Raw genomic sequence first — 12709 nt, forward strand, 5'->3', positions numbered from 1 at the left:
AAGATGCTGCCTTGATTTGGAATCAATTGTCAAGTTGAATCTTGCAGCTACCCTTTCTATAAACTGAGTTTAATCTTTCTGAAAATAAAGCCAGAGCCCTAAAATACCTGTGTCATAATTTCCAGATTTTTGTAATTGTGCGTTTATAATTTTTTTCCCTAAATGAAAGTCTGGCCACTGACCTATAGAAGAACTCTATGGAAGAAATGAGCTAGTATTTACTGAGTTTTGCTATAGGTTAGGTGCTTCATATTGGTTATTTAATTTATCATGTCAACAATATGAGGTAGGTATTATTGCCATTTTGCAGATGAGAGATTTAAGGTTCAGAGAGCTCAAATAGCTTGTAAGTGGTGGAGCTCAGATTGAAACCAAAGTCTCTTGATGCCCAAACTTGTGCTTTTTCCATTTATCTGCACTTTTGGAGCTTTTTTACAATTCGCATATGCTGTTACATGCAGACTAAGACAGACACACATAGGTAGAGATAGGACTGAATATTTTCCTTAATTATTTTTTAGTGACAAACAGCAATTGTTTTAAACTCATAAGTAGTTGCAATGGAATAGATACTTGGGCAGATGGATTTCTGAAATAAATATTTAAAGTTCAGTGTTTAAAATAGAGATGACCTGGTACCTTAGACTGAGTTCCAGGACAGCCAAGTCCATATTTTATTCACTCTGTGTCCCCAGCAATTAGCACTGAGCCTGGCCCATAGGGGGAAGGGGTGCATTCAGTGTTTGTTGAATGGGTGAATAAGTTTCTCCTCCATCCACATCAGCATTTGGAAGAAAGAGACCATCTACTTAATTTAAACAGACTTCCTTCACCCACTGAGCAGACTGTTGTCTTCAGTTATACTGCCATAGACTGAATGTTTGTGTCCCCCCAAAGTTCAGGCATTGGAACCTACTGTGTGATGGTGTTTAGAAGTAGGGCCTTTGGTAAGTGATAGGTCAGAGTGGAGTCCTCATGAAAGGGATTAGTGCCCTTATAAAAGAGACCCCAGAGAGCTCATCTGCTCCTTCTGCAGTGTTAGGATGCCTGTCTATGAACCAGGAAGTGGGCTTTCACCAGACATTGATTCTGTCGGTGCTTTGATCTTGGACTTCCCAGCCTCCAAAATTGTGAGAAATAAATGTTTGTTGCTTCTAAGCAACCCAGTCTATGACATTTTGTTTCAGCTTGAAAGGACTATGACAAATGTTAAGTAATATTAATATAGGTTGGGCAAGAGAGCCAAGCCAAGCACTTTATCCATACCTGAGAAGGTAGATTTTGGTCATCTTGCTTCCTCAGAACCTTCATTTCGTATTTGCAGCGTAAGGTAGAATGACTTAGTGATCTGTGAACAACTAGTGAAAATGAAAGCCTCCTGAGACTTTTTCTAAAATGTATACTTACAGTGGTTTCCAACTTCAACTGACTTTAATATTATTTGTTTTTAAAAAAAGTACTTTGGTTTTCTCTCTTCCAAGATAGTTTCTCTGTATAAAATTTTAAATATATAAAAATAGAATAAGATAATTTTACTTATTCTATCATACACAGACAATTATTGAACCCTTCTCAGTTTTCTATTATCCTTTGCCTATGTTCACACAGTGTGATCATGATGTATACAATTTTTTTTCTACTTTCCTAATTTTTCTTTCTACTATAAACATGTTAATAGCACTTTAACAAAAAGTTTCCTTTTTTTCTGAAAAGTTTTTTTTCTTTTCTTTTTTTTTTACTTTCTTAATACAAAGGCAATATATATTCTAGATAAGTAAAAATATACAGATGAAAAATTTAAAAATTATTCAAAAGAATAATTTAAGAATTGTAATTCATTTTTAATTGAAGATAAAGTGTGGAAGTTTAAAACAATGTGGTACATTCTTACATTGACAGCTGAATGCATTTTAAAAGGGAACATGCAATCAGCAAGAAACAGAAAGCCAGGGAAGCTTTTTTATTCCTTTTTCTAAATATACAATATTTACTCATGTCTGCATGTTTGTTATTTGAATAAACTCCTTTTGGGCCCAGAAGTTGAGCTGAATTAAGGTTGGTGGGAAGACGCTTGGGAGTCTCTCCAATTTCAGAGATATTAAAATGTAAAAAAAAAAAAAAATGTATGTCTTAGAATCAACGAAACATGGCATATGAATGATTTAAAACTTAAAACAACACTAGGAGGTAGATTCATTATCCTCATTTTATAGATGAGAAAATTGAGGCATGAAGAGACTCAATAATTTGCCCAAGATCACATGGCCAATAAAAGGAGACAGCACTGAACCCAGACAGTCTGACTGCAGAGTTCAAGCTCATAACCACTACACTCTTTTCCCTATATATATATAGAAAGCCAAAAAAAGTTTCAGAAAAATTATTTTTTTAAATGTTATTAATTTATTTTTTATTGAGGCATATTGGAAAAATTATTTCAAATATTTCTCTGCATGAAGGATTCAAAGCTATTCCAGTCTGAAGTAATTCTCTAACATCTGGACAAATATCCAAAAGACAGCTGAACACCCCAGAAGCGTCTAGTAGTTGGACCAGGTGTCTTTTTTAGTGCAGTCTAATGGGGACAGAGTATGTATGTGTACACATGTGCACTTCTAGGGGCACTGAAGTTGTCTAATATTACTTTTAGACATCATCCAAAGTGTAACTTTGCTAGAAAGAAGACAGCTCTGCCCACAATTTCAGTTGAGCATGACTCAGCCTCCTGTTGGCCTGGGTGTCAACAGCCTTTTTAACTCAGAGGCCTTCTGCCTCTCACTAGAGGATCTGAGCCAGGTATGCTTTCTTAGGTTCAGTCACTATTAGGAAAATAAATCAGGCATTCTACTCCTCAGCCTCCTCTCCTCTCCTAGTAATCTAGAGGGGGTTAATTTACTTATTATTTGTCAATTACATGCACACGCTAGACAACCTACAGATAGGAAAGCCAAAAATGTAGCTTCAGGCACCTAGAAATTATTATTCTAGTTTATGAGCCACTGTTTCAACGTATGTTATCATTAAGTGTGATTTTCTACCATTCCCATTGTCTTTCCAGATTAGCTTCTCCCCAGATTAGCCTAGGTGACCCTTATCTGCCCTCATAACACACAGTACTTCCTTCACACTATATTGTAGTTGCTTGTCCGTCTGTCTGTCTGTCTTTCCTACCAACTTCAAGTTCTGTGGTAAAAAGGTCTATGCCAGTCTTGCACTGGAATGGACCTCTATATAGCATGAAGTCAATGTTACAGAACTCATTGGCTGCATGAAAGCTCCTAGCATTACTCTTCCCTCTTCGAAGACAGAGCAGCTTGCCCAGTTAATGTCATCCATGTTCAGTGTTTAATCAATCCTTTAATAGTATGCTTCTTTGATTAATGACAAGCTTTCCCACTAGGCTGTCATCTTCATGACCAGAGGGACTCTGGCCTTATTTACCACTGTACCCTGCCACCTGACCCAGGCTGGCACGTAGGCACTCAGTGGGATAAATGAAGCAATGAATCAACCAGCCTATCAACCAACGATGTTGGCTGGTGTTCTTGTTTTCTTAGTATTGGTTTTGTTTCTAAGCTTTGCACCAAATAAACCACAAGGGCTGTTCTGTGTGTCTAGGTTAGGAACTTCCTGTAACAGGATTTCTTAGCTTGGGTCTCCCGGTTTCTGATGTGCCAAAGCGGCATCAAAGTTGTGTTCCTGTGCAGGCGGTTGAGCATTTCGTTGGGAGAGAAGACTAATTTTCATTGGATTTCAGAGGAGGTCTCTGCCCAGCCACTAGGGAGACCCACAGTTCCCCGAGCATCTCACACCGCCCCTTTGCATTCCTGAGGGTCCCTGGGGCGCGCTGGCTCCGGAGGATTCTTGGCGCGCAGCCCAGGGGACCGTCCCTTCCCAGTCCCTCGGATTAGGCTGACTCTGCTCAAATCTTCCACTCTTCGGAGCGCGCGTTCCCGCGGACTGCGGAGACGAGGCGGCGCTGTGGCAGGTGCCCTGCGTCTCCAGGCCCGGCTGCAGCGCGAGAGACGTTGTCAGCATCCCCCGGCCCCAGCAGTAGGCCTCTGCAGCCATCTTCAGGGAGGGAAAGTGCGCAGAAGGCGCGGCCTGGGGACGTGGACCCGCCCCCGCCGCCAGGGCCGCCCAGCTTGGCCCAGCTGCGCGCTCGCCCAGCAGCTCCGCGCCGGGGCTCCGACTTCCCCTCCCAGCCGCGCTCGCGGCCTCGAGCTCCCCGCCCGGCCCGCAGAGCCCGCAGAGCCCGCGCTGTGGCCGCCCCGCGCTCGCAGAGGCCGCCATGGGCCCCGCGCGCTGGCTCGCGCTGGGCAGCCTCCTCGCCCTGGGCACGCTGCTGGAAGGCCGGCTCGTGGGCGAGGAGGACCCCGGCTTTGGAGAATGTGACCAGTTCTTCTATGCCGAGACCCCGCCTGCGGGGCTGGCGGCCGAGGGCCACGTGAAGATCTGTCAGCGCTCCGAGGGCACTGAGCGCTTCGCCACCCTGTACAGCACCCGGGACCGCATCCCCGTGTACTCGGCGTTCCGCGCCCCGCGCCTGGCGCCCGGCGACGCTGAGCAGCGCTGGCTGGTGGAGCCGCAGGTAAGCAGGGTGGTTTCCCAGCCTGGGCGCTGGGCTGGCCTCCAAGGGCGCTTTGCAGCTACCGCTAGGGATAGGGCGGGAAAAGGCAGCCCCCACGCCCTCAGGGGCAAAGTCAGGAAAGGCGGGTTTCGGATCCACCCCACTGAGCCCCCGGAGCTACAGCGTACCTCGCCAGCCCCTGTCAACGCCACCGCTGGAGCTCAGCGATCTGTGAGCCTTCACTTAAGCCGCGGGGACGGAGGTCCCCAGTGGGAGGTGGTTCTCTCTACATTTCAGTGTAGACATCTGCAGTGTCTCATTCATTTCCTGAATAGTGAAGATCGTGAGACCGAGACCCAGGAGACCATTCATCTCAGCAGAAAGCCTAGCCTAGGAGTTCATAGGCCTTGGAGTAGGTCATTGCCACAATTTGGGGGCAGGGGGTAGGTGCGTGGGCATTTTCATGCCCATTTTGCAAAAAAAGCAGTTCAAGGCCTGGAGGTGGTGAAGAGACTTGAGGAAGACCACCCAGCTGGTAAGCTAGGATATGTCTTTTGGCTATAAGTTCACTGCCCTCTCTGTTAGAAAAGCTTCCATTTTGCAGAGGCTGCCTGCACCTGAAAACCCTTCCCATCTATGCACGATATCCAGTAAATTTGGTCTGTAGTGTGTTGAGTTAGGACAATAAAATAAAGGTATAGATTTTTAGAAATGCAATGGGATAATTACAAATGATAGGGAAACATTGACTACTTCCAATTGAGGGAATGGGCAAACCAGTTTTTCCTGACTCTTTATATTATCAGACCACTTGGACATTATGTAATCTCTCAGGGTGTTCTGTCCTGTCTGGTGAGGGTGACCAAACACTTAGGCCCCCAGAGGCCCCGCTGAACTTGACTTAACACATCCTGCCCCACCTCTGCTCAGCCTGCCTCCTCTCTAGAACACCCAGCCTTCCCTCTGGCCAGCTCTTGCCTCTCACCAGCCTCCCACCTGCCACAGCACCTGCCGAGGCCACCCTAGCTGGGGGAGGAGCTGACCAACTCAGCTGGCTATTCCTGATGGCCACAGCTGATCAGAAACACATGGGTGAACAGGAGACCCACTTTCAGCTGCTTCATTCAGAACCCTGGGTTGTAATCTCTGTGATCTCATTCAGATATTTCTAGCTCTTGAGAGCTTGGCTAGGTCTCAAGCTATCTGCACCTTAGTCTCCTTACCTTCTCCACATCCATTCCACCTGCCTCACCTGTTGGTGTCAGGACCTATGAGATCAAGCATGTGAAAAAGCCTTTGTCAGTTGTGCACACCTAAGACATATATTAATCTAAAATTAGTTTGCCCCCATCTGCACCCCTGGAGTTCTTTGATTATTCCCCAGCTCATTATGCATTGTGATTATGGGCTTGTGGAATAACACAGATGATCTGGTCCTTCTCCTTGAAGATCGCATGGATGCCTTGGGGAGGAAGAACCTGTAAGTGAGGAAGACATGGGAACGCAAGCGAAACAAATTTCACTTAAATTCAGAACACATTTAGTAATCACTGCTGTGCGCTAGGCACTTAGAGTACCAGAACAGAATGTAGCTCTTGAACTTGGCTTCCTGGTCTGCAGGTGAAGCATGCTGGGTGGAGAGTTGGTGATCAGGAGCCATGCGTGTGTGTTTATGTCTTAGTTCCTCTACTGACTAGCTGTAAGCTTGGAGATAACAGGGTGGTTCTGAGGATTAAATGAGTTATTATATACTGAGTTCTCTGAGAGGTGCCTGGCCCCTAAGTACTAGCTGTTACTGTGACATGAGCAAAAGCCCATCACTTACTAAAGGTAAACAAAGTCCTATTAGATGTAATCTGTCCTGGAGGTGATAAGGGAAAGCCTTAGGGTCAGATGACATTTGTGCTGTGCCTGGAGGATGAGGGGAGTTCAGAATGGAGACAGGAAGACAAGGGCATTCCAAGTAGAGGGAACATCACAAGTGAGAAATGCAGATTCAGGCATCAGCGTGTGGGGAGTGGCTGGAGCATCTAACTGTGCAATTGAATAGATTGCAGTCTACTCATGTGTTCAGAATGACGGGGAAAAGTGGAAGGGAGGGGTCAGGTATGATGACATAATCAAGGAGGGCTTAGGGAGGCAGAGTCATGTATGCAGTTATTGAAGGAGTCACAAAAGGAGGAAGGTTTGGCAGAGGAAGTGGACAGAACCATCACGTAGGCAGTGGAGAGCCTGGGCCCCTGGGGTGGACGAGTAATGAGAAATGGGACTAAGGACATAAAAGAGGTTGGGGAAGGAAGGGGGCAGTAGTTCCAAATGGTCGCTCTAGAGGTTGAGACATACAGCGTTTTGGGAAAGTACAGGAGCCGGAGTTCCCAGCGAGGGAGGTCGGGATGGTCACAGTGGCTGATGCTTTTTTCTGCGTGATGGCCTTATGTCCCCCTGTCCGCTTTCTTTGCCACCCCAACTTCAGGTGAAGTCATCCAGGAGTCAGAGGGTATTAGGAGTGAGGCAGGGGAGGGGGGTGGGAGCAGAAGCGGCAAGATGAGATGCCGGCAGGCTGTGGCGCACGCTGCAGCCAACCTGACCGCCCTGCTGCCTGCTCCCGGAGGCCTGCCTCACTGCCAAGGTCCCCACTGCAGAAAGAAGCCCAGGGCTCAGTCTGGACTTCTGGCTGCTTCAGAGCGCTTTGTAATGCTGAGTCGTCTTATGTCCACATCACCTTTTTATGAGGTGAACGTTACCGAGAGGCCTGGCACACAGGGGAGGAAGAGGTCGGATACCAAAGGAGCTTACCTTCAATAATGATTTGGGCAGGGCTGCACTTGCCCTGGGATTCCCAAAGGCCAACTCAGCAGCTTTCACGGCTGTTCTTGCAGTTTCCCTCTGAAAAAAAAAAAAAAAACCCTCCTAAATCGAAATTGAAGATCATAGAAACTGAGTCACTCTCATCCTTAACACCTTTAAGGTGTTGGCTGCCCCATACCTACAGAACAAAGTACATCCTGCAGAATGCAGTTTACAAGGCGCCCATGCCCTGGCTCCTGGCTCCAGCCCCACCTTGCTTCTCCCTACCCTCACATGTTAGGTTCTAGCATTATCCAGTTCCCCAGAGGGCCTGTCATAAACCATACTGTTACATCTGTTTCTTTGCGCATGCTGATTCCTTTTGCCCCTAATGCCCTGTCTACACTGCCCGCATCTTGCCCCTCACTTCCTCCTCCCCTACTCCATCCTTTAAAACTGCCGAAGTGTCACTTCTTCCAGAAAGAATTGCCCACCTGAGTTAGGTGCACTTCCTGAGTTAGATCCGCCTCTCAGTGCCCCTATACTTTCTCTATTTTTGTACTTACCATACTGTTTTATAATTACCTGCTTATGTGTTTGTCTCCCCACTATGAGCCCTTGAGAGCCGAGGACTGTGTCTTACTCATGCTTGTTTTCCAAGCGCCTGGCATGTAGAAAGCACTCAATAAGTGTTGACTAACAGGATTGGATGTTAGGGTCAGTCAGGCTGCAGCAGGTGAGATGTTCAGCTTGAGCTTTCTCGGTGGGGTGCTTACTGCTTTCGAAGCTTGTCCCGTAACTGCCAGCAGCCACCGTTGCAAACATATTCCATATGCAGAGTTGGAACCTCCTTCTAAGTCCACCTCATCAGTCCTAGCTCTACCCCTAAATGATTTAGATCTCTTCTCTGGATAACAGCCCTTTGGTGTCAGACACAGGACCCCATGTCTACCTACACTGGAGGGATTTAAATGGGATCTTCTGAGGGATGGAATGAGAACTTTAAAACGAAGCAGGGAAAACAGGGCTGTTGTAGGTTTTAGGTGGAATGTGATCACCTTTAAATTGAGAGTGGGGAGAAGGCAAAAAAAAAAGATGAGAAATGTGTCCCCATTACCATGATGGAGATGGTGTGAAGGTTTCCAGTCAAGAACCCAGAGAACTGAGAACTGGGTTCTGGTTCAGTACAGACTCAAACCTTTTAGTCTCTCAACTTCTTTCCATGTAATGGAAGAATTTGTGGTTAAGACACCAATGATGCCTTTCCAAAGCACATTGCCAATTCATGCTAGAAGCCAACCTGTAAGACCTTATCATTTTATATGAATACTGGCAGGATCTGGCTTTATCTTCAGCTTATACTTGATATTTAATCTTACAAAAATACTGTGCGGTAGATATCATTCTCTTCATTGTAGAGATGAGAAAACTGGCTCAGAGAGGTTAGCTGATGTGCCAAAGGTCACACAGCTTGGATTTGAACTCTAGTCCAAGTGTTCTTTCAATATACCATGGAGATTCTTTGATCTCACGGTGGATCCACTGCATTAATGGTTGTTGGAATTTAATTCTCATCTTTTATATGGAAATCATAATTTCTATTCCAGTTCTCATTCTCAACAGTTGTAGGGCAAGTGAGAGCACATATTTGGCCACCTAAATGTTGCTTAGGTGTCAATGGCTCTGCAGTGAGTGGATATTCTGGTTAACTGCAAAAGTGTTTTCCTAACAGGCCCAGTGAGGTCATATTTCAAATCTTAGTAAATGCATGTGAACAGTTGTCACAAGTTAGAACTTTGATTAAGTTCTTGATCTTAAATTCCAACAGTGACTTCTTGATTACATACCCTGAAACTGTTAGACACACTAATTTTTTCTAACATCAGTCTTCTTTTCATTGTGTCAAAGAACACATATACGGAAGATATCATACACTTAAATCTCTGTGTAAGGGATGCAGCAAACAGGACCATTCTGAGCCTTACTTCCTAGTTAAGACTTGAGTTCAGATCCCTGCTCTGCTGTTTGCAAGTTATGTGACCTTAAATTTTTCCAGTCCTAGTTTTCTGATTGGTTCATAAAGGGCAATAACAAGTGTTTAGCCTCACAGAGTAGTTGTGACAAACAAGAAAACACACATAAGCAATCTAGCATAGTACCTGGAATATAGTAAAATCTTAGCAAATATTAATATGTATACTTTATTAAGGTCTTACTCTAATAGGTATAAGATACACAAATACACACACACACGCACAAATACACACAAATAGAATGTTCGATTAGATACATGACTCCTACAATTCTATAAATCTCTCCTAAAGCGTAAAACATCCATCTGTGTGTCTTCTCAAATGTGAGGCATATGTCCCACATTCATATATTACATGCTTAGAAAGTACATGGTGAGAGATTGAATGAATGGAAGACCGAATGGATGGATGGATAGGTAGATGCATTCAGGTGACTAAAACAAGAAAAACAGATCAGGTGCCAAGGGTACCTCCACCCTCCCTGTCCTGATCAACCAAGAGCTGCGTTGTCACAAAACAGTGAGCAATTGCATTCCATCCTATTATGCGGAGCCTGGGTAAGGCTGGGAAGCCCTTCACTCAAGGGGATGATTCAAAGTCAGTCGCTGACAATATCTTCCTTACTGGAGTGCAAATGGGAAAAAAAAAAAAAAGGAGTCACTCAAGCTATCCTTTATTGCATTTTTCTCCTTTTCTGGTTTTTTCTTTATCTCTGAATTCAGTGTTTCCATTTGGTTCACAATCATTCTCAGGAGCAAGTTAGAGTACTTGCCCTATATTGGCAGAACAATTGTCGGGACACTTTGTCCTGAAACGGTCCAGTGGTGGCAGATCTGTGCACCATTCTTTCAGTTCAGACTTAAATCTGGACAGTCCAGGGAAGGAGCTATCATTTATTGATTCCTTACGATGGGCAAGGGTCTTCACAAAATAACTCATTCATACGACTCTAGGTATTACGATCTGTGTTNCAGGGAAGGAGCTATCATTTATTGATTCCTTACGATGGGCAAGGGTCTTCACAAAATAACTCATTCATACGACTCTAGGTATTACGATCTGTGTTTTATAGTGAAGGAAACTGAGGTGCAGAGTGATTACATAACGTATCCAAGGTCACACAGCTGCACGGTGGCAAAGCCTGGATTAAAGCTTATGGCTGCCCAACCCCAAAGCTCTTCAACCTTCTCTCTACTGTGTCATTACACTGTCAGTGTTTTCTCTCCAGATTCCAAATTGACTGCCTGGGTTTGCTATTTTATTTTTATTTTACTGAATTAATCCAGTTTCTTTGGATGATGTATGGCTTTGCTTCTAACACACTATTCTGAAAATCCCGTCTTCAAATTGTCATTAGTCCAGTTATTAGCTCATGGTGATTGAATGGTGCTTTCCTTGAGGAATAAAGATTTTATTCTTTGGGTTTCAAATTTCTCTTCCTTCTAAACTGTCAGCTTGACAAGTGAAAATATTAGAAAATAAATCCTCCCACTTGCCAGTAGCTTTCGCTTCCAGTGCTCTGGTCTTGCTCCTAGAATTACTGTTATAATAGTTCAAGAATGTTTTCTCCTTCGAGTTGCATATCATGTCTCCTGAGTAGTCACCTACCCGTTTGTTCCCTAGGCCTTGACATCTATGGCAGTAATAATTTGTTGCCTGCTGACATATTTATGTGGCCACTGAAAGGAAGGAGAAATAAAAAAGAAACCGACTCAGAGGGTAAACCAAAAATAGAAGCACTAGTTAGAATTCCAGTCATGCTCTTATTGACCCGATGCCTGACAGAAGTGCAGCACAGCCAAAAGAGGTGAAGCTGAGGGCATTTTATAATTGTAATCAAAACTGAAAATATGGGTACAGTTCATTTTGCAGAGTACACAGATGTCTGAAATAGTATTTGAATATAGACATTAAATTACATGTTCCCATTGACTTGCACCATAATCTTAGGGGTGATTGGTCTTGAGTTTTGACCAACCTTCAGTGAGCAAGAATACTCTGGGCCTCTGTTGATCAATTCATTAAATCAACAAATATTTATTTGAGCACCTGCTATGTGTCAGACACTGTTCTAGGCCCTGAGAATAAAGCAGTGAATCAAACAGACAAAAATAACTAGGCTCATGGAGCTTAATATCTAATAGAGGCCACAGGTGATAAAATAAATAAATCAAAGACATAGCATATTAAACAGTGAAATGTGCTAAGGAGAAAAATAAAGCAAGGCAGGAGGATATGAGCTATCAGGGCAAAGGTGAAGTTTTAAAAGGGAAGACATCACTGAGGAGGTGACTTTGTGTCACCTCCTGAAGGAAGAGGAGTGACCTGAAGAATAGACCTGAAGGAAGTGACAAAGCCAGTAATGCGGGTATCTGGAGGAAGAATGTCCCAGGCAGAGGGAACAGTAAGTGCAAAGGCCCTGAGGCACAAGTGTTCCTTGTGTTTAAAGAAGAGGCCGGTGTGACTAGAGAAGGCTAAGTGAGGAGAGTAATAGGAGATGCGGTCAGACAGGTAAGGAGGAAGATGGTAGATCATTTAGGGCCTTCTGGACTATTTGAAGGAAATTTGGCTTTTACTCCATATGAGACAGGAAGCCATTAGACCAGCTTTGAGCAGAGGATTTTGATGTGATCTGACTTGCATTTTTAATAACATCATTTTGGTTGCTGCATTGAGAACAGACAGTGTGGGTTTAAAGACAGAAACAAAGAGACCAAATAGGAGGTTTCATTGATCTGGCAGGAGACAATAGTGACTTGGACCAGGGTGGAGGCAGTCTAGCTCTGGATATATTTTGAAGAACCAAGAGTCTTTGGGGTGAGAGAAGGGGAGGAGTCACAGATGACGCCAAGGACTTTGGCCAGAACAACTGGAAGAATGGCGCTGCCATGAATAAGATGAGGGTACTCAAGGAGAAACTGGTGTGTTAGACACGCTGAGTGTGAGATGCCTTTAGGTTTTCATTGGGGCTTCAAGTAGAGGCCTAGAGCTCACTGGGTACTTACCATATACTGGGCCTTCTTCTAGGCATTTTTTTTTTTTCACATGTAATCTCAATTCTCACAACAGCCATAGGAAATCAGTGCTATTATTATCCTCCCTACACAGAGGAGGAAACTGAGGCACAGAGAAGGTACATTACTCTTCCATATTCATGCAGCCAGGAAGTGATGGAACTGGGGTTTAAACCCGAGCTGTCTGACACCAGAGAACACACAGAGCTGCCTCTGTTATCAAACCTATTAATGGATTAGGAGAACTCCTATTTAATTCTCCATAAGGCACCAGATTGGAGTGGAGGGGAATAGATCATCTAAAA

The 12709-nt window shown here is 44.4% G+C and overlaps 1 protein-coding gene across 1 annotated transcript in view; it reads left to right on the forward strand.

The window, feature by feature from the left end:
- Positions 1–3832: 3832 nt before the first annotated feature.
- ENDOD1 (endonuclease domain containing 1) overlaps positions 3833–12709 on the forward strand; it is a 30752-nt gene continuing 21875 nt past the window's right edge. Inside the window, exon 1 of the mRNA XM_019657123.1 lies at positions 3833–4591. Coding sequence (XP_019512668.1) covers positions 4292–4591 — 300 coding nt within the window. The 5' untranslated portion in view covers positions 3833–4291. The remainder of the gene's footprint in view (positions 4592–12709) is intronic.

The sequence above is a fragment of the Hipposideros armiger genome, unplaced genomic scaffold (assembly GCF_001890085.2).
Source record: "Hipposideros armiger isolate ML-2016 unplaced genomic scaffold, ASM189008v1 scaffold_274, whole genome shotgun sequence".
NCBI lineage: Eukaryota > Metazoa > Chordata > Mammalia > Chiroptera > Hipposideridae > Hipposideros > Hipposideros armiger.